General features: G+C 36.5%; 2 protein-coding genes across 9 annotated transcripts in view; both read right to left on the reverse strand.

Annotated features, from left to right (window-relative positions):
• LOC128239018 (uncharacterized) overlaps positions 1–11,072 on the reverse strand; it is a 43,754-nt gene extending 32,682 nt beyond the window's left edge. Inside the window, exons 1-2 of one of the 8 annotated variants that reach the window (XM_052955460.1) lie at positions 11,007–11,037; positions 9,876–9,941 (exon numbers count right to left, since the gene is read on the reverse strand). The gene's annotated coding sequence lies outside the window, so the exon portion shown is untranslated. Of the gene's footprint in view, positions 1–870; positions 996–8,655; positions 8,672–8,876; positions 9,018–9,203; positions 9,330–9,543; positions 9,639–9,875; positions 9,942–9,977; positions 10,112–11,006 lie in introns of those variants that run through there. The other 7 variants (XM_052955444.1, XM_052955453.1, XM_052955435.1 and 4 more) reach the window with 7 other exon arrangements.
• Positions 11,073–17,485: 6,413 nt separating this feature from the next.
• LOC128238743 (uncharacterized protein PFA0635c-like) lies at positions 17,486–23,654 on the reverse strand. Its single transcript, XM_052954960.1, has 2 exons — positions 23,446–23,654; positions 17,486–19,611 (listed from the first exon to the last, which is right to left on the reverse strand). Exon 2 carries the CDS (start codon positions 19,554–19,556, stop codon positions 18,555–18,557), a length of 1,002 nt encoding a protein of 333 aa, XP_052810920.1. The 5' UTR covers positions 19,557–19,611; positions 23,446–23,654; the 3' UTR covers positions 17,486–18,554.
• Positions 23,655–24,092: the final 438 nt, after the last annotated feature.

Genomic DNA, 24,092 nt, shown 5'->3' on the forward strand with positions numbered 1-24,092 from the left:
AGGCACAAGGAGCAAACTTACTAAACCAGGCAGGACACATCACGCTACAAGGCACAAGGAGCAAACTTACTACACCAGACAGGCTACACCACGCTACAAGGTACAAGGAGCAAACTTACTACACCAGACAGGACACATCACGCTACAAGATAGAAGGATTAAACTTACTACATCAAACAGAACACATCACGCTACAAGGCACAAGGTGCAAACTTACTACACCAGACAGGCTACACCACGCTACAAGGCACAGGGAGCAAACTTACTACACCAGACAGGACACACCACGCTACAAGGCAAAATCACCTTATTTATAAGTTTATTTCCCGGTCTATTGCAGAACATTTTATTGAAATGAGATGGTTCTTCCGTCGACCTAGCCAAAGGACCCTGTGGCTCCCAGACAACATCAACCATGTAAGACTCGAATGATCAGTACAGACAGTGAAGGCCCTCCTTAAAATATAATGGCGATACTGCCTTGTGAACTTGACTACCGTTTGTAGCTCTTTACGTGTTACACAGTAGGGTCTCTGCTCGCTTCTAAGAGAAAAACTACAATCTGTAACAACCAGACTAGCAGCCAGCTATATCCCATCCTGGAACTGGCTCGGTTCAACTTGAATCGCAAATTTCAGGACTCGAACACGGCCTGGTGCTCATCACCCAAATGAAATGCATTCATGCCAATAACACCATACAACAAAATGCCATCATAGTGTAGTCCTGAATGAAACAGCAATAAAACAGACCATTAAATCGCTCGACATACATGTATAATAAATCTTGTCGAGTGTTAGCCCATCTAAACCACAAAATCACGTTATGTTACTATTATTACCGACAAAGTGACAATGCGACCAAACTTACCCTGTAAGACCTGGTGTAACCACCTCCCATTGAGAAGTAAGAGCGCTAAAACCTTGGAAGTGGTACCCCACTCAGGGCGAGCTCATTGCTCCAACCCTCGGCATGGCTGAACCGTATAAACATCCATAGTTGCCTTAGGGTCACATATTCACTCCATGGCTTTAAGCAACTGACATTGTTTATGAGCTGCTTGATTGAATCTGGCTATAGTGATGCCCGGTTATTCTCGGGCCACCAAACCGCTCGTGTATACCTCGTAAGAATCGCTATAACATCCCTTTATGACTGCCTACCTGTCCCTACAAACTTAGACTTACCAGATTGATTAAAAGAAAGGATTACCTTCCCTATATCCTAATCAGGATCACATGGGCTTAAACACGGCCTACTGTTCCTCATCTCACTGAAATGCATTCTTACTAGAAACACGATACAACGCCAGTGCAAGCATATTATAGTCCTGAATGAAACAGCAACAAAACAAACCGTTAAACGCTCGACCAATTCCGAGCGAGCCTCTGGGTGCAAAGCCATCAAAATCACAACAAACACCACATTCATATAAAGTGTTATTATCATTAGATAGCTAAGATATTTATTAATCGAGAAGTCAATCATGTCCATTTTTGCGACAAAACACTAATCATTCATATCACATCACGATCCGGAACGACTGATCGTACTAGGCGCTCTCTATCTCACCTAAGAAAAGCAGGTTCATCTTTTTCTCATCTGATTTGCTTGACATATCAGCCTGCAAAGTCTTTTCGGATCAATAACACGTAAATAACAGATAAATAGATGAGTAAGTTATTAATAAATAATTTATCAACCAGCACCTCAAAGCAAAACTCGCAAGCACCAGACTTTTATGAGCGCAGGATAACCAAATAAACAACAACGTTTGAAAGCAAATATTTAGTGATTTACACTAAAATATTGCTCAACAAGTACCCATCCTACCTTAATCAATAACGATCCACACTCGGAACTTGCATGCACATAGCCGTAAAGACCAATTGAGTCATGACCGTAACCCAACCAAGCACCTCAGTCAGTTGACATGTATTGCACTAGAACACCACTTTAGTCACCATCGTAGTATTCCTACTATTACATAAGGACATACATGGCATTTTAACCAGGTATGTGTGTTGGGGGGGAGGGGGGTAAGAATCAGGAGATAGGGGGTACCTATTCCCTAATAAAGTATTGGCGTTGTTGTTGGCTTCTACTTCTAGGTCGTATGGTAGTTACACAGAATCCCTGTGCCTGCGGTGACTTCAAAATTCAAGATTTTAGCGATCGAGAAACACCACAATAAGAAAGTCAGCTATAAACAAATGCAATTTTCAATGTGGACACTAGCACCATAAGAAAAACAAAAACGTCCGCTTAAATCAAATTCTAACTTTTCCACAGCGAAGGTAATACAATCGTCTAATATACTCAACCACGAGAACCCAGATACCAAACACAAGTGGAATGTGAAGGGCAGATTACATCAATTAGGAAGTGACTACTCAAGGCTACATATTTTTTGTTTGCTTTTAAACACATGACAGTGATTCAAAGCCTGTTCCATTAAAGACCATTGTCTACTTTCCATCTTTAAAATATTTTAAGGTTGAATGGTTTGTGAAAAAAACGTGCCGAACATGCTGAATGTACTTGATTTACTTTTTTCTGTTAAAATTTAACCGCATTATTTCTACTCCTACAAAGAATATGGTCTCTTTATCGAATGAATAGTGGTAATTCAACCAAATATTTTTATTACAAAAACGTTACTTTTTATAACGTTGTTTAATAGTGGAACTTTCTTCCCATTTTTGTTTATTAAATACAGATGGTTTAATGAGCTAGCGGTTTAGTAAATTAGATTCTAATGAAAGATTACTATGTTTAATGAAAAGGACATACTTTTGTTCACATTAGCATGGCTTATTGGTGCATAAATGTCAGAAAAAGGAATTGCAATCCGACCAATGGAGCCGGAAAAGGAAACAAAAATGTGCCAACGAGATTGTAATGGTGTATTAATTTCTGTACATGTAGGATGGTCAAGTTAGTTATTCAATAATACAGTTGCCAGAAAAAGTTAAGCAAAATAGTATGCATCTCTGATGAGATGTGTTCTATATTTAGCTTACAATGTGCTTACTATCAGCTGTAGGAAATCAATAAATGTTTAGAACTCATAAGATACACTTTTATTTCTGGGCACCTCAATAATCCCCTAGGTTTAAGGATATAACATGAAAGAACTTGTTTACATAATACAAAAATGCTGCATTTACATGCGTTAATTCACATGACAGTAGTTTAATAGATATATTATGTATAAAAGTGATTGTTTTAAGATGCACCCTTACTCTCAATTAAGCAGGACTACAACTAATACAATTGTTTTAATTTACCGGAAAGGATGAATAAATATAGAAAACAATGATTCTTATAAGTTTTCAGCTATTCAATACATGTACTGTTACAATGTTGTTATCAGTAATTAAAACAAAAGTTTAAATGCACTATTAAGTTATAAGTAGTTAAAGGTTTATCACTGAATAGTTTTGTTTGTTATATTGATTATAAATATGAGTATAACTTTAAGTTAGGTGAAAAAGTATTTTTTTCAATGAGCTCTATAGATTGTCAGACCACTGTGTGGTTAACTTTAATCTGCAATCATGCTTTGATATTAATACTAAACATTCAAGTAGTAAAGGTAGCCTAGAAGGCAACTTTTTTAAGTATATGTGTGTGTTGGTGGCTAATCTGATGAAAAACGTGACACAGAAACTAATAACTGTTACTGATAATCATCCCAATACAATTCAAAATATTGGTGATGTTGACAATAGTATTTGTGGTTTTATTCATAATATTTGAACACCATTTTTATGAAAAATGTGGATAACGTCAAAACGTAAACAAATATTTCTTAGATAATGAATGCAAAAATAAGAAGTCTACTTTTTAAAAACATAAAAATACTTATAGAAACGTTCTAGTCATAGATAATAGAAAAGCAAATGTTCAGAAGTATATAAAATACTGCAAGGATGAAGCAATTTATATCGAATGGTAAACAGACAGAAAAGTAAGAATAAAATAAATTGTCAAATGCTAAAGCATCTTGGAGATGTTAAAGGAACTGATGTTGTTGTTTTATGAACCTGATATGTATATGCGATATATGTTGACGGAATCTTTTGGGATGGTGAAAAACAGATAATGTTTGATGAGCTTAAAAAACCCATTGTCTTGTGATGAGATTGTAAATGCTAGTAAGAAGTTGAATTGTGGAAGTCAGCTGCGTCTGACTTAAAATTAAATGCATTCTCAAAATATGGTACAATGTTTGAGCAATTTCGGTCATGTTTGTGTACTCCTTTTAACAAAATATTTTATATTAACTACTTTCCAGAAAACGTTTTTATATTTCCATTGCATAAAAAGTCATATTGAATTATATGGGATTTTTATTATTAAATAACCTTGGATACTTGTTAACACAAGTTATAAATCATAATTGACTTAGTTATTGGACTGAAATAAAATACTGTGTATGATTTATTGAGGTCCAATATGGTTTTCGAAAGCAGATGGGAACTGTAAATGATAAATTTGTGTTACATGGTATGATAGAACGTTTGCTAAACAATATAAAAAACTCTATTAGCAGCTAATATTGACTTAACCGAGGCATTTGATTACATTTTTAGAAATAAAATATGGTTTAAGTTAATAAAACTTGGTGTAAGAAGAAAAATATAAAATATAGTTTAGTAAATGTATAAAAATGTAAGATCATGACTTTTCATGTATTCTTGGTGATGGTGATACGCTAGGATGATTTGTATCCTTTCTTATTTTGTATGTATTTAAATGATACAAATGAACATTGTAGGCTTAATGGCTTTGATGCTGTTGAATACGATATGTTGAAAATGTTATTATTGTAGGCTGATGATATAGTTATGAATCAGAATGCATTGCATCATGACAGATTGTTTCTAACTATGTGGCTTTCTTAAACAAACGACAAGTGTTTAGCTGTTAAATTTATTGAAAAGGTCAGGACCCATATGGTCATTTGACAACATGACACTGTTTATTAAAGCAAAAGAAAACAATAACTAGCAATAAGAACCAGACAATAACTATAACTATACACTATTAGGGAATGGTACGACCCTATGCTATGGTTACATCGTATTTTGATTTTGATAGTGATTTTCAGAGTTTGAGCCTAATTCGCATACTGGATTGGAAACAAAACTCATGCTTATGAATCCTGTAATTTAGGACTTTACTTGAATTATTAATTGTTCTTCTTCAAGAGTTAAATGGTTATTAATAACAGATAGATGTTACTATCATACTACCGTACTTGTATATATAACCATGCATGATATGGTACCAACATTCATGTCAGATCTTTCAACATTTATGAATATACCCTTTGATCAGTTTCAAAAAAGACCTTATTTGCTATATGTTGCCTAGAACAAATTATCTCAATGATTCTTATAACAGTATGCACGTATGGAATGAAATACATATAGAAGTCACAAATGTCCACAAATTGGCAACGTTCAAATTTAAGTATCAAACTTTTCTTTTGAATAAACATTAAACCATTCTGGTAAAAACTTGAAATCCGACTGAATACATTAAAAAAAAATTTTTAAACGTTATATTTATTATCATCTTTCTCACTTATTATAAAATAAGTTGGGATTTGTCGGTATGCGATTGAAATTCGCTAAAATTATACATGTGTTTACCATGGTTTATTATTCATTAATACTTCATATGATTTAATTTGTATCCTTTTTGCTATGTGTGAATTGTGTACTTGTGTTTAACATGATTAACATGTTTTATTATAAGTCATTAATGCTTTATATGATTTGTTGTTTATCGTTTTTGATGATATTTATATAATAGTATGTATACATGTGTGAATTGTGTAAAGCTATATGCCATTATGTTTGTTTTAGAAGACCATATTGAAAATATGATGTGTTAAAGTTGACATTGTAATTATGTCATAATGTGTTGCCTTCTTAAAATAAAGATTTTATTATTAATATTATATTATTATAATGTTGTATGAAATGAATATGTTGTCTTGACTTGGCAATACCATCGAATAAAGCAGTTGAGACTAAATAATAATTAATTGAACATTGGGACAAACATTCCAAGATTATTGATACTATTTCTTACAAAACAAACCCAATTGGATTTGATATTATTTAAAGTTAAGAGTTTATGCAATGTTATATAGAATAAAATGCTCAATGTTTTGTCATGTAAAATTTAATCCCAGTAGTTAAGAACTCTACTTTCAATTCGGGTTGAGAGTGGATCAATACCTAAATCACCATATATCATAACATTTGGTGTCCCCTGCTTCAGTTGTAGAATTATGTTTAGGTACATCAATTAAAATTATCCACAACACTTACATTTCAAAATCCAACACTTCAGACAAAAAACATTTAACTGAACTGCCTTTTCTATATCAATCTATATATACTACTATGAAATGATAATTTGAAAATACCTGTTTCATAATTGCAAATTTTGAAAACTTTATTATTCAGGATACACCCTTTTTACATAAATATCATATGAAAGGTTTCTCTTACAATCTACGGTATCTGACAGCATATTTGAAACATGTAACCATATACAGAAACATCAAATACTATAACAATAAGATGGACTTTAAATGTTAAAATTAAAAAAAATAATTTGAGCTTCAAAACTTAGCAAGCATAATACATATATCCGTTGCACCATGTGTAGCTGTATTTAGAAGTTAAGAAAAGATTTCAAATAAAAAAGGTTTTGCATTTTGTCCTCAATTTTTTTATGCAAATAAATAAGTTTTTTTTTTTTTAAAAAGTCAGTACTACCCATTCTGCATATTTGTAACCAGGATATGCTCTTAAACTTCTATGGTTCATTATTATAATAAATATCTTTCTTATTTGATAATATATCACCAAGAACCCACAAAACAGTGTCGATTATGAAGTTGTTTTTTTTTTTTTTTTTTTTTTTTTTGGGGGGGGGGATTTTGACACAAACACATAGTTATATTATCGACAGACTTTCAAAAAAAGGCCAATGCGTATGATCCAAACGCTGATAAAATCTCTTTTTTTTAAACTTGTTTAACTCATTTTTTTCCCCAACAAATGTCGCAATTGATGTATGTTTTACCCTTGAAAAAGATTGTTTTTCAAAACTAAATAAAACATGAACTTATGAAACGTTTTAATTTTTGGCCGTCCTTACACACTTTCGCACAGTCCATTAGTAGCGAAATAAAACCCCTAGTTTTTTCCCATTTAGCGTCGTTTTGTTTCGTTTAAACATCAGAAGAAAGTCGGATAATTAAGCAGATTCCAACCGTTTAGCCAGAGATACGTCGGGGTCTAACATTTTGTAGCATGTGATCTCAATCGTGAATCTCAAATAAGCTTTAATCGCGTGTTTGTTCAGTTATTTGCAATTCAATTGTTCAAACTAAATGTTAGTATATCCAGTTCCGTCAAGTCAACCACTCGATAACTTGCAGGATCAGGGACCATGAAAAGTTGTATTTCAATGGTATCGTGAGTGAGAACAATATTGGTATCAATATTCTATTAGACACCATTGACCACCAAGTGTTACCCTGACCTTTGTGCTTGTCACAAATTTTACTGGCAACATACTGTCCCATCGTGATCTACATTTATGTCTGTTTCGATTGAAATTATTAATGAAAACCTGACCTCAATGAAACGACTGTATGACTGAACCAGGTGGCGGACTAACGGTATTTTTAAAGGACGGACGATATGACGGACGATGATCTCTACCATTAACTCATGTTTAATCAGAATTTTTTCAGAGCCATAAAGTTTATTTATGAAAACATGAAACCGTGTGTAAAGATAGACAATAAAAAGTCATGTTATTTCAAAAGTACATGCTAGTCAAACGAGTCAAACTAGGCGATCAAATAAGCCCAGTACTGTTTAGCCTATACTTAAATGATCTCGAAACAAATATACGCTCAAATAAAAACGCAGGCATAAATATCGAGAGTGAAACGATAACAAATTTATTTAACCTAATAATTTTACTTTATGCTGACGATACGGTCCTTTTTTGGTCGCAATGAAAAAGAATTCCAAGATACACTTTGTTTTCCAAAATTATTGCAATCAATGTAATCTAAACAAAAGTAAAGCTTAAATAATGATTTTTGGTGCCAGAAAAATAGATAAATTCCGTTTTAGGATTGATAATGATAATATTAAAATTAAAAAGCTATAAATATCTTGGAACTCTTTTCTCCAGTAATGGAAGATTTAAATCAGCAAGGCAACATATAGCTATTTAAGCAAACAAAGCAAGGCACTTACTATTATTAAAAATACATCACCTAGATAGTCCAATAGACTTACAATTTAATCTTTTTGATAGCACTATCTTACCAATACTTATATATAGATCGGAAATTTGGGGGTTTGAAAATATTGATATCATTCAGAAATTATATAATGACTTTTGAGGAAAATCACTTACGCCAGGAGAAGTACATCAATGTATATTCTTTACGCAGAACTTTGAACCCCCTAAATATAATTATGCGCTTGAAAATAATAAATTTTTGGTCGTAAATTTTAGATCCAAACTCTCTAAAATTAGTATCGTCATGTTATCACTATATGCTTAATACACAAATAAAGTGAAAATGGTTAGCTTACATACAAAAAAAACACTTAACGATGTAGGCCTCCCTAATGTAATGTAATGTTCCAACAAGCATCTAAAAACCTTAAGTCGATTGACACATTGGTAAAACACATTCTAATTGACCAATTTAAACAGTCCTGGCATGCAAACATCAATAATACAGATAAAAGCAAAAAACCTTTTCAAAAAAGACACTGAACAAGTCTAAAGATCTTGAACATAAATGATGCTCTTACTTTATTTAGGTTCAGATCTGCAAACCACAAACTAGCTGTTGAAAGAGGTAGATGGCAAAGCACCTCCAAGGCTTATAACGAAAGAAAATGTGATTTCTCTCATTAGACATCGGTGATTAATTTCACACGATACTAGTCTGTAAGAAGTTAAAAAAACCAAAGGACTAAATACATTTCACCATTATTTTCTAACCGCCCTAATATTTTGAAATATAAGCAATTAACGACAAGTACAGATAAAGACACTCTCTAAATTGTATGTATGTTAATTCGAACAATACTTAAATCATGCAATCGAATTTAACAAAAACTCTCGTCATATCCTACTGTTGTGTTCACATGGGTATCACATGGTCTGGGATGTGGAGGCGCTGCGAGCATGATCCCGATTGGCTGGCTGGAGCGCCTTGGCTGCTGATTGGCTTGGAGGTGGAACCAGCTCGAAAGGAAAACAACAATCCCACTAGAAGCCGACCACTACTTAACATGGACCGATAAACCTTACGTTCCATAGAATCATGGATCCATTATGTGTCATAAACCATTGTATTACGCCGATGTACAATATTGGCGACTAAATACAAAACTACCATCTAAAATTATAAAATAAAAAATAAGAAATGAAACCAACACAACACTTGAAATTGAAATAAAATATTTATCTTACAAATTAATCTTTAGTTTCCTCAGTCTCCTATGGTCAAATTTACAACCAAAATAATTAATTCATCAAAATATTTCCATTCATGTATTCGCACTAAACCCACGCAGAAAACGAGGAACAAATACCATCTCCAATGGCGATGCGCTTTGTTAACTCATCCGCCGTTTATCATTTATCACTGCAACCTTTTCACTATGGTATAACTCAATATATATCGAAATATTTAGTATTGTATATATCTAATCCAAAATGAACAAGAACACCCCAACCTCCCCCGGCAATATCTTGCCCATACAAGCATATATCTATTACACTAAATATTAATTGATACGTACCCTTAAAACGTATTTGTCTTCATATTGACTTTAAGATCCTTTATCATATCTATGAATTGACTATTTCTGTAATACAAACAATATAACCTAATATATAATTACCTTTACTTGTGAGACATGCAAATTACTATCTGAATATTACTATCACTCTTTATAACATTGTATCTGTATATTTTCACGAAATAATACATAGCCAAACAGAGCCCCTGGTGTTTTATACCCTTGTCTGAGTATCATAGTTGATACAATGTGATACTGCTCTATTTTATAGACGGGATAAAATAACAGAGGCCTTGCCAAGCTTTTATACACGTACATATGTAGATGTTCATCATTTTACGATATAATAAACCCTTATTTCGAATTCCTGTATCCGATTACGAATAATTAATATGCGTTCTATATATATCCTATTCATGTTGTTGCATACATTGTAACCTAATTTAGTAATAAAACGAGTCTTAACAAGTAAACTGATATCTTACTAATGGTTTGGGGAAATAACACATGATAGCCGTCATGTTTTCGACAACCATTTATATCCCCCTTTTGTTATAATCAGTCAATGTAAATCGTTTGTTAAATATTGAAATAAATTTTTACAACCCGTATCCCATATTCAACTTTCAGATATTCTAAAAGATGAGCAGCCTTTTCGTCATCGTTTTACTTCAAGGCGCGTCCGCCGCACGGCTTGTGTGTTTACAGTATACTGGCGGTGATTCTAAATATATTTTACATATTATCCTATTCAAATATGCGGTTTAAAATGAGCAGCTCTTTGGGATGCAACCCGTTCGCCCTCTCCCCACGAAACGAAACATATAGTTAAAGTGATTAAGCGGTCCTCTAACACACAGTGTTTGACTATTTTAGTCTGAATTGGTGCATTTCGGTATATTGTATTTATTTGTCTACGATATTGACAAACAAACAATATTTGCGCTCCCTCTATCCTTTAGTGGTTACCAATGGAGGGCACAATCGCTCACAGTTAAGTGTCACCTTCGCGATATCATCAGGGTTATTATTTGAGAATGTTGCTGAAGTAAGTCCCAGTTAAAAAGGTAATTTATGTCAATATGTTCAGTATTGTTTGAAAATGCTATTAATTCTCATAAAATAACTTACATTTGCTATTAAATTCCCGACCTGTATTCAGAGGTCTTATTTATTATTCATCTACCAGGAAGAAAATTTTCTCTCAATGCATAAATTATTTCAAACCCGGAAGTATGTTTTTAAGTTTGATAAATGATAACCGTAAACTTCCACACCGGTCTTGCTTGAGCACAATGCAAAAGGGCACAAGGAGCATACTTCTAAACCAGACAGGCTACACAACGCTACACGACACAACGAGCAAACCTCTGCAGAAGGATCAAACTTACAGCACCAGAGATGCCGCACTACGATACAAGGCACGATGAGCAAAGTTCTACACCATGAAAAAACTTCGTGTACCAGACAGGACACGCCACGATACAATGCACAAGGAGCAAACTTACTGCGCCATACGGCACGAAAGACGCTAAATGGCACAAGGAGCAAACCTCTGCAGCAAGAGCAAACTTTTCACACCAGACAAGACACACCACGCTAAATAGCACCAGGAGAAAACTTACTGCACCAGATAGGACACACCAAGCTACAAGGCACAAGGACCAAACTGACTGCACCAGACAGGACACACCACGATACAAGACACAAGGAGCAAACATACTGTACCAGACAGGACACACCACGCTACAAGACACAAAGAGCAAACGTACTGCACCGGACAGGCCACACCACGCTACAAGGCACAAGAAGCAAACTTACTGCACCAGACAGGACACACCACGCTACAAGACACAATGAGCAAACGTACTGCACCAGACAGGACACCCCACTCTACAAGGCACAAGGAGCAAACTTACTGCACCGGACAGGAGACACCACGCTACAAGGCACAAGGAACAAACTTACTGTACCGAACAGGACACACCACGCTACAAGGCACAAGGAACAAACTGACTGCACCAGACAGGACACACCATGCTACACGACACAACGAGCAAACTTACTGCACCAGACAGGATACACCACGCTAAAAGACACAAGGAGCAGACGTACTGCACCAGACAGGACACACCAAGCTACAAGGCTCAAGAATCAAACTAACTTCACCAGACATGACACACCACGATACAAGACACAAGGATCAAACTAACTTCACCAGACAGGACACACCACGATACAAGACACAAGGAGAAAACTTACTGTACCGGACAGGACACACCACGATACAAGACACAAGGAGCAAACCTACTGTACCGGACAGGACACACCACGCTACAAGGCACAAGGAACAAACTTAATGCACCGGACAGGACACACCACGCTACAAGGCACAAGGACCAAACTTACTGCACCATACAGGACAAACCACGATACAAGGCACAAGGACCAAACTAACTGCACCAGACAGGACACACCACGATACAAGGCACAAGGACCAAACTAACTGCACCGGACAGGACACACCACGCTACAAGGCAAAAGGAACAAACTTACTGCACCGGACAGGACACACCACGATACAAGGCACAAGGAACAAACTTACTGCACCAGACAGGACACACCACGATACAAGGCACAGGGAACAAACTTACTGCACCAGACAGGACACACCACGATACAAGGCACAAGGACCAAACTAACTGCACCAGACAGGACACACCACGATACAAGGCACAAGGACCAAACTTACTGCACCAGACAGGACACACCACGATACAAGGCACAAGGACCAAACTTACTGTACCGGACAGGACAAACCATGCTACAAGACACAAGGAGCAAACTTACTGCACCAGACAGGATACACCACGCTAAAAGACACAAGGAGCAGACGTACTGCACCAGACAGGACACACCAAGCTACAAGGCTCAAGAATCAAACTAACTTCACCAGACATGACACACCACGATACAAGACACAAGTATCAAACTAACTTCACCAGACAGGACACACCACGATACAAGACACAAGGAGCAAACTTACTTTACCGGACAGGACACACCACGCTACAAGGCACAAGGACCAAACTTACTGCACCATACAGGACAAACCACGATACAAGGCACAAGGACCAAACTAACTGCACCAGACAGGACACACCACGATACAAGGCACAAGGACCAAACTAACTGCACCGGACAGGACACACCACGCTACAAGGCAAAAGGAACAAACTTACTGCACCGGACAGGACACACCACGATACAAGGCACAAGGAACAAACTTACTGCACCAGACAGGACACACCACGATACAAGGCACAGGGAACAAACTTACTGCACCAGACAGGACACACCACGATACAAGGCACAAGGACCAAACTAACTGCACCAGACAGGACACACCACGATACAAGGCACAAGGACCAAACTTACTGCACCAGACAGGACACACCACGATACAAGGCACAAGGACCAAACTTACTGTACCGGACAGGACAAACCATGCTACAAGACACAAGGAGCAAACTTACTGCACCAGACAGGATACACCACGCTAAAAGACACAAGGAGCAGACGTACTGCACCAGAAAGGACACACCAAGCTACAAGGCTCAAGGATCAAACTAACTTCACCAGACATGACACACCACGATACAAGACACAAGTATCAAACTAACTTCACCAGACAGGACACACCACGATACAAGACACAAGGAGCAAACTTACTTTACCGGACAGGACACACCACGATACAAGACACAAAGAACAAACTTACTGTACCAGACAGGACACACCACGATACAAGACACAAGAAGCAAACTTACTGTACCGGACAGGACACACCACGATACAAGGCACAAGGAACAAACTTACTGCACCGGACAGGACACACCATGCTACAAGGCACAAGGACCAAACTTACTGCACCAGACAGGACACACCACGATACAAGGCACAAGGACCAAACTAACTGCACCAGACAGGACACACCACGCTACAAGGCACAAGGAACAAACTTACTGCACCGGACAGGACACACCACGATACAAGGCACAAGGAACAAACTAACTGCACCGGACAGGGCACACCACGCTACAATGCACAAGGAACAAACTTACTGCACCAGACAGGACACACCACGATACAAGGCACAAGGAACAAACTTACTGCACCAGACAGGACACACCACGATACAAGGCACAAGGAACAAACTTACTGCACCAGACAGGACACACCACGATACAAGGCACAAGGAACAAACTTACTGCACCAGACAGGACACACCACGATACAAGGCACAAGGAACAAACTTACTGCACCAGACAGGACACACCACGATACAAGGCACAAGGACCAAACTAATTGCTCTAGACAGGACACAACACGCTACAAGGCACAAGGAACAAACTTACTGCACCAGACAGGACACACCACGATACAAGACTCAAGGAGCAAACTTACTGCACCAGACAGGACACACCACGCTACAAGGCACAAGGAGCACACTTTATGCCCCAGACAAGACACTCCAATATACAAGACACAAGATGCAATCTTAATATACCAGACAGCACACATAACGCAACAACGTTACATATGTAATTATTACACACATTAAAAAGCATTATCGTTAATCAATTAGTGTTGGGAAACTTTCTTGGAACGGTTTGTGAGAAAGGCAATTCATCTGTAGTCAAATGGATTTTGGTTATCACAGCTTACATATATATGTCCAAACATTAATCAAATATGTACAATGTTTTAATTACTCTCTAATAAAATATAATGTTTCATAAACATAGCCGGCATGTAGATCTTAATGAATTGAAAAAAAATCATATTTACATGCAATATTGAAAATGAAAAAAATGTAGTTATAGGAAAAGAAGAAAGATAACTCCAGTTTGAAAGATTACTGTTGTTAAGTCATTGTAACTTCCCCTTTTTAATGACATAAAAACAGGTGTGTAAAAAGTTTTTACACACCTGTTTTATGTCATTACCAACCCCTTGTTCATGTATGTTTGCTCTTTAATATCAATCTTTTTTTTGTTGATGTTTTGGTGGAAGGACTCCATAAGATTAAAAAGTTAATGTTAGTGAAGGACTATATAGATGGGTATCTAAAATGATAGATGCTATAGCACATTGAAATAGTTTGATTAGAAAAGTTGTTAAAGGTCACGCCAAATATATATTGGTAACCTCCTTGATTGATATATGTAAAGTACTAAATTCAGGACAGCTGAATGTTTGCTTAAGAAATTAAAAAAAACAAAACATTTTGAATTGATAAATAAAGAGTATTTTGTGATTATGTTGAATAGTTATTTACTAATACAGTTGAAGATGTACTTGATATACCACAGTTATAATCATCTTATGAACATTGGTAATAAACCTCGTTTCCGCAAAACACCCTACGCTCGGGTCGGAATGAACATATCTTACACTCTCGGCCATGGAAGATACTTATTATCTTTGAAGAAGGAAAATAATAAGACCAACTTTTGTTGGACTTAAATGTACCTTGAAATTAATTATAAAAACAAATGTATTAACATTGACGAACATATTAACTGGTCAGTTGTAAGAATGTTTACTTAGATCACAAGAGGAAAAACATATTTCATTTACTTTAAATAGATTATAATATGTATATTATAAATACTAAATTCAGTATTTATATACAGCTCTTAACTGTGTACAAGAACATATTATAAATATGCTGTATTTTTATGCTATTTCTATATTAGCTGTGTGCGACCTTGTTATCTGTTACTAGTTATATATTATATATATAACTTTATTAAAACATGTAAAAAGCCATTACATAATGCATTGGGTTAATAAAGGTTAACACACACACAATACAAATATAAAATATTGTACCTGTTTGTATTTGTTTATATATTATATTAATTGTCAACTGCAGCAGAACTGCTTGTTGTGTAGAAGAAGTTGAACGACTTCCAAGTTACATTAATATAAGACAAATGTTTCCCCCTTCACTCCTGGTATGTCTCAATTGATTGTAATAAGTAAACGTCTTCTTCCTCCTCTTCTTCTTCTTCTTTTTTCTTCATCTTCTTCCTCTTCTTCTTCCTCTTATTATTATTATTGACAGTCCCACCTTTTTGACAGAATTAACAAATGAGATTGATTTTGCTTATCCTTGAGGTTCGAAAGTTCTTGACGCAGGTTTATTTACGAGGACGATTATTCATGTACTGCATAAACGTTGAAACAGTGCAATTCGATATTTGTATTTGCATTTTATCCTTCAGTGATTAAACATAAACTCTGTGACGAGACAAATATTTTAGATCAGAAGGAGCCAGTTTTAGTTCGGGTATTTCAAATTAAACGAACATTAATATTCACGAATGCTTTGGTGCAGGTGTATAATTTTAAACACGAAGTTAGCGGGTGACGTAATTGTTAAGTAGCAGGTTGAACAGGACAACGCTCAATAAATGGCGCGCGGTGTAATATAACATATTTTATAATTTAAATCACTCCCAGCGTGGCGGTCCCGGATAGTGTAACGTCCTGTAATTATTTGGGCTCCGGCCCAAACAACCCCACTCAAAACTCTCTGGACTCCACCCTCTGATCTCCTGCCAGGCTGACATAAAAATCTTCCTCACCTTTAAAGGTAGAATTAACGGGGACTGTTAAACAGGGACTACTTTAAATTTTCGAGCGTTGCGCAGTCTCAATTTATATGTGAACCCAAATTTTGCAAAGAAAACAGCAATAAAATATTTCAAATTACCCTATGTAATAGAATGCTTTTATTTACAGATTAATATGTATCATTATTTATTTTATCCGAAATATAATATACATACTAATGTTTTATATGCACAAAGTAACAGACAGTAAAAGAAAACTAAAAAGAAACGTGTTATAAACAAGCACGAACCTGACTAAGATCTTAAATTTGTTTTGATTTATCACCCTCTTTTCGTGTGTGTTTTGTTTTGTGAAGCGCAGCACTGAATGTTAAGATGTGAAGTTAGCAGTCTAACTGTCTTGCAGTACAACAGTGGCAATGCATATATATGAGGAAACATGCACTAAGAATCATGGAATAAAAACTGTAATGGAAATAAATTTCAATAGCTTCACGTCTATCTGAATGATTTGTATTAACCAGTGTATTCTATTGCACATGAACAGCCTTAATGAAGACTAGATATAATGAATAAAATAAAGCGGGAACTGTTCGAAATGGACGACATCTAAATTTCGTAAACAGTGCGTAAGTCTACACCCCAATTAAGCCATTTAAACCATTTTAACGAAGATACAAGAATTAGACTGCTTCATTAGTACCTTTGAGAGTTATTATATAAAAAAACAACAACAAAAGACAAACACTTGTAAAACAGTTACCATGTAATTGTATTCATATACTGCACAATTCTGCAGCACTATTTCACATCTCGAAATTATTTTAACATGGAAATAAAGTTTACCGAAACGGCTGATTTAACAATGACGAATACTACCGAACGCATTTAATGAACTGTTGGCGTTCGGCATACCGGTTAATTAACTGGTTTTATTTCAAATTATGTGAAAGCTATTTTATTTTAAATATAAATGTAGGGGAAGCAACATACCCCACCACCTTAAACATAAAGTCCATTGATATTGATATTTTACGTATTATTTCTTTCAACATACCTTTTATTAACATGTGCTATATCGGTGCGGTTTATAGTGAAAACACAAAAACATTTTGGTTTTCGGTAATTGTATCTATCATTTTCTACGGTAAGGTAATGAATAATATTTCATAGTATAATGTAAATTGTTTAAATTTTTAACATCCAGTAATGTGTACATTGTAAATCTAAACATTTAGTTACACCGAAATCTCAGAATATAAAAATATAATGACAGTTAATTGGTACATAAGTTTATTCATACAATCAAATTATTTCATCAGTTTCATGTTCAACGATAGGATGAGTGAGTAAAGAGAGTTGCACGCTAGGAGTGAGATATCTAAATACCTAAATTACATTGAATGGTAGAACTACATTATCATGGTCAATGTTTGCAGACAAATACTACTGTTGAAGTAATTGATAAACTATAACCGTTTTAAATTGTCGTTGCATTAATACAAATAGTAAATATTACAACAATAAGACAAATATCTCAGATTTCAATGACATAATAGTTAAAAAAGAGTACATACCGAATCCGACTAAGTTACATGAATGAATATGACTAAGTAGAATGGTACGCGGTATTCTGTTTGAAGTGAGTAGGCTTGAATCTAAAGGTGGAGAGTGTAGGAAACACGATACGCATTTAAAGTTTAAATTGGTTTGTTACCTATACTTCAGTTAAAATAAAGGAGCATTAGGTACGCATGAAAGGTAACACCTACTAAATTCTCATCTTCACTCATATTATGAATTTAATAGTTGTTCCAAATATCCTCATTAAATAAATCATTGATGTGTCCATAGTCGCCACAGAAAACCTCGACATAAAGAGTCGTCGTCTGCTATAAAGCGCTACAGTTATCCTCGCTACAATAATCAAAGCCGCCACAGTTATTCTTGTTAAAAGAATCACAGTGTTTCCTTGTTAGAATAGTCGTAGTCTGACCCATAGTCACCACAGATATTCTCGTTAAAAATCATGATCTCACTCATAGTCGTCACGGTTATCCTCGTTATAGGAATCAATGTCTTGCTCATAGTCGCTACAGTTATTCTCGTTATAGGAATCATAGTCTGGCTCATAGTCGTCACAGTTATCCTCGTTATAGGAATCATAGTCTGGCTCATAGTCGCTACAGTTATTCTCGTTATAGGAATCATAGTCTGGCTCATAGTCGTCACAGTTATCCTCGTTATAGGAATCATAGTCTGGCTCATAGTCGCTACAGTTATTCTCGTTATAGGAATCATAGTCTGGCTCATAGTCGCTACAGTTATTCTCGTTATAGGAATCATAGTCTGGCTCATAGTCGCTATAATTATCCTCGTTATCAGACTCACTGCATGGCTCATAGTCGCCACAGTGCCTTGCTTGGTAGTCTATCATTACATCTTGATCGTGCTCACTTAAGTCATAGAAGTTGCAATCTTTATCTATTTCATTTAAATCATCCTCATCATCCTCATCATCTGAATCATCAGAGCTGCAATTTTCAGAGTTGCTTTCATCATCCGATTTGACACAGTCATGCCCACTATTCATACTATGTGAATCTGGTATCACTACATTCATATACATAGACGGAATTTCGCACACATGTAATAATATTTCTTCAGTATCCGTTGCCCATTTTCTTACATTGTACCTATATCCTCTTGTAGGACTGTTGGGATTAGCTGAAATATGCTTATTTAAAACAGCATTGTCTGTAAGATCAATGATATTTATGTCTTTTCTCATTTTGCACAGCTCTACCAGGTTAATTTCAACGATAATGTACTTTCGATTTTTCTTTGCTTTTGCCTTTTTTAAGAACACTTTGCAAGCTTTCAGACTGGCTGAAGTGGAAATAAATTGTGTTTTTTTCGCTCTTCCCCGCACGTGCCCAAACACCGTCACTTTTGCAGATGGATCACGAGCCGTAAGAGTTTCTGTTGGTTTTTCATTATGAGCTAACAAACGGTACACGCAGGATGGGATGACCATGATGGAACAGTTCTTTAATTCTGTTAATTCAGGCCGTTCTGAATGTCTTCCGTCGCTGTGGAATAAACACGTTTATAAGTCAAGGAAATCGATTATATAACAATGTTTACTTTGATGATGATGCTGATGCTTTCAGATTGTACAGATTTATATTTTTATCTATTTCGTTTTTTTTCTTATCCAAAAGATTACTGCTGTAGTGCCGCCCCTGCTACCGGAGCTTAAATAGTTGGTCCTTTGGTTAGCTCTGAGACCGCGAGGTTGTATTGATGCATTCGGACAACTAACTATTGTTCAATCTCATCTCATCAGAAAAGCATTAGTAATTCATTTGCAAATTGAATCATTTTAGGCTCGGATTTACAATAGTTTGGTCATAAAAGTAAGTAAAATAACTCATTCTTTTCTGAAAAAATGTTGCCAATATATGAATTGGGAGCGAGTTCTTTTAACCTTTCCTGCTGTTTATCTGTTGATTAACTACTTACATTTTCAACTAAATGCGCCGTTGAAGTGAGGGCAATTGCTTACGTTATTACATCATTTCGCCCTCTTCTAACGTACAATGCAAGACATGTTTACCATGTCGATTTAAATCCTCCATACATGATCTTGTTACAGGCCAGACGAACCAAACTGCAAGTTTTGTTTTACAAATCACCCTTGAGTTAGACCTTTACCTTTAACCTACTGATATTGTTCTTGCGTGCCACACGCCCCTTTACCAAAGTTAACACTTTTTCCACGGTAATTTAACATTCCTTATGCATGATCATAGTTACAGCCCGGAAAAAACGAAATGCAAGAAATTTTGACCAATAACCATTGAGTTGTGACCCTAACCTTTGGCTGACATCGTGATGAACATGAATGTCATGTTTATTTTTTTTTTATAAATTTCTGAAAAATTGACCATGGCCAAGTTTCAACCTGAACAACATATATTTACATATTCAGGTTTCAGTTTTTCCAAAAGGTATTTCCGTCGTCGTTTCACTGCAAGACGCTTTCCCCGGTGGGTTCGAGTTATATTCGATGTGATTTTAACTATTTTAAAAATATCATGGTCCATGCGGTTTAAAAGACACAGTTTTTTGGGGCAAAACTTTGGGCGAGCGCCGTCTCCCCTCGAAATGAAAAATATATTGCGGAGATGAGGATTAAAGGGGGATTCAGGCGTCCTCGATATAAGCCTGATTGAGGTATTCAACGGCGGACACAATCACAATCACTCACTGTAAAGGTATTACTTGAGATTGTTGGTGAAGTAAGCCTGAGGTATGACGTCAAATTGTACATGTTAACAAACCCTTATAACTTATGTTGATATTTTTCGATATAGTTTGAAAATGGTGTTAGTTATCTCAAAATAACTTACTTTATTTTAATTTCACATCTGTGTTCAGAACTCTTATTTATCATTCATTTACCCGGAAGATTATTTTCTCTCAATGCTTAAATTATTTTAAACCCGGAAGTATGATTTGAAGGTTGATAAATGATAACCTTAAACGTCCAAATAAAGCGAAATGAAATATGATGGAAAGGAAACTACATGAAAGAGCACAGCAGACTTGTTTAAAGGCACAATGAGCAAACTTACTGTACAAGACATGAAACACAATATGGCTATTAGACACAAGGAACAAACTTTCTGCAGCAGACAAGACACACTACGCTACAAGGCAGAGGAAACAAACTTACTGCACCAGACAGGCAGAACAGCGTTACAAGACGGAGGGAGCAAACCAGACAGGCCACAACACACTAAAAGGCCAAATGAGTTGACTAAGTGTATCAGACAGGACACACCACGCAACAAGTCCCAATGAGTTGACTGACTCCACCAGACACGACAAACCACGATACAAGACACAAGGAGCAAACTTACTGCACCCGACAGGACACACCACGATACAAGACACAAGGAGCAGACACACTTCACCAGACATGATTCACCACTATCCAAGGCACAAGAAACAAACTAACTTCACCAGACACGACACACCACACTACAAGGCAGAAGAAGCAAACTAAATTCATCAGACACGACAAACCACTCCGCAAGACACAAGGAGTAAACTTACTGTACCAGACAGGACACACAACGCTACAAGGCACAAACACCAAACTTACTGTACCAGACAGTACACACAACGCTACAAGGCACAAACACCAAACTTACTGTACCACACAGTACACACAACGCTACAAGGCACACACACCAAACTTACTGTACCAGACTGGACACACAACGCTACAAGGAACAAACACCAAACTTAATGCACCAGACAGGACACACAACGCTACAATTCACAAACACCAAATTTACTGCACCAGACAGGACACACAACGCTACAAGGCACAAACGCCAAACTTACTGTACCAGACAGTACACACAACGCTACAAGGCACAAAAACCAAACTTACTGCACCAGACAGGACACACAGCGCTAAAAGTTACGAACAACAAACTTACTGTACCAGACAGGACACACAACGCTAAAAGGCACAAACACCAAACTTACTGTACCAGACAGGACACACAACGCTACAAGGCACAAGGAGCAAACTTACTGTACCAGACAGGACACACCACGCTAAAACGCACAGAAAGCAAACTTACTGCACCAGACAGAACACACCTCGCTACAAGGCACATGGAGCAAACGTACTGCCCCAGACAGGACACACCACGCTACAAGGCACAAAAACCAAACTTACTGCACCAGAGAGGACTCACCACGCTACAAGGCACAAGGAGCAAACTAACTGTACCAGACAGGACACACCACGCTACAAGGCACTATGAGCAAACTTACTCTACCAGACAGGACACACCACGCTACAACACACAGGGATCAAACTTACTGCACCAGACAGGACACACCTCGCTACAAGGCACAAGGAGCAAACTTACTGCACCAGACAGGACAAACCACGCTACAAGGCACAGGGAGCAAACTTACTGAAACAGACAGGACACACCACGCAACAAGGCACAGGGAGCAAACTTACTGCACCAGACAGGACACACCACGCTACAACGCACAGGGAGCAAACTTACTGCACCTGACAGGACACACCACGCTACAAGGCACAAGGAGCAAACTTACTGCACCAGACAGGACGCATTTTATAGTGAACATGAATGTTATTGAAATAGTAAACTAAACTAACTAAACTAAAATCACATATATGAAATATTCTCTATAATTATGTTTAATTATTTGACGTACAATGAAACTTAACAGTCAATGTGCTCCTTTTGCAATATCAGTAAATTCATATCGGTTATTTAATACTGACATCAATTTTGACAACCCATACCAAGTATTTAACTTACATTTATTACAAAAGGGCGAGCAGCCATTGCGTCGTCGTTTCGCTGCTAGACGCGTTCGTTGCAGGGGCTGTAGGTGTGAGTTGTATTCGGGGTGATTATTCACATATTATCTGATCCATGCAGTTGAGAGTACGTTTATCTGGGGCGCAACTTTGGACGAACGCCTCCCCCCCCCACACCCAGGAAAATATATTGTGCTGATTTTGAGAGATTTGAGGGGGATTTAGCCGTTCTCTCACACGCAAGGGTTGACTTAGTGAATTTCTGTATATTGTATTCATTTTTCCAAGGTATGCACAAACGAAGAAATTTTGCGCCCCCTTTACCCTCTAGTGGTAAACAGTTGAGGACACTATAACTCACTGTAAAGTTTCACCTTAATCTCATCACGGTTATCGTCTGAGAATGATTGTGAAGTAAGCATGAGATAAACAAAGGGTGGTATTTATATTTTCAAATCGTACATGTCACAAAACCCTGAAATTTATGGTGATATGTTAAGATAGAGTTTGAAAATGCTTTTAGTTTTCATAAATAACTTACATTGTATTTTTAACTCCACACCTGTGTTCAGAACTCTTATTTATAATCCATTTACCCGAAACAACCTTTTTTCTCAATGCGTAGATAATTTCAAACCCGGAAGTATTTTGTAAATATTTCGTTATCAATAAGCGTTCAGGTATCTGGTTCGGAGCGGCCAGTGAATACAAATGTTCTCGGGGTTGAGTACTAAGCGTTATAGAGTGTGTTCAGTATCTATTAGTTCATACACACAACTTAATTCAGACAAAGCATGTCATGTTTGTTCACCTCATAATCACCACGTTAAAAAAGACTCTTTAAATTCGCGGATTCAGCATTTAACTCACAATTTGCCATAACAACGCTGTTTTTTCTCACTAGCTAAATAACTAGAGTTGTCATTTTCAATATAAGAATGCGTTTGCACATATTTCTTTGATAGTAATAATATTTGGGACTTACCTTATTCCAAATATATAATGCACAAATGGGGGGGGATGACGTGTATCCAGATAGACGGAAATTGTTCTTAAAAACGGTATAAAGGTAACATGAAAAATACAATCTTAAGAGACATAAAATGAAGGTAGATTTTGGATATTTTATTTACATATACCAGCCTACCAATTCATACAATGCTAAAAACGTAACACTCCTAAATAAAA

The sequence above is a fragment of the Mya arenaria genome, chromosome 1 (genome assembly GCF_026914265.1).
Source record: "Mya arenaria isolate MELC-2E11 chromosome 1, ASM2691426v1".
In the NCBI taxonomy this organism is placed as follows: Eukaryota; Metazoa; Mollusca; class Bivalvia; order Myida; family Myidae; genus Mya; species Mya arenaria.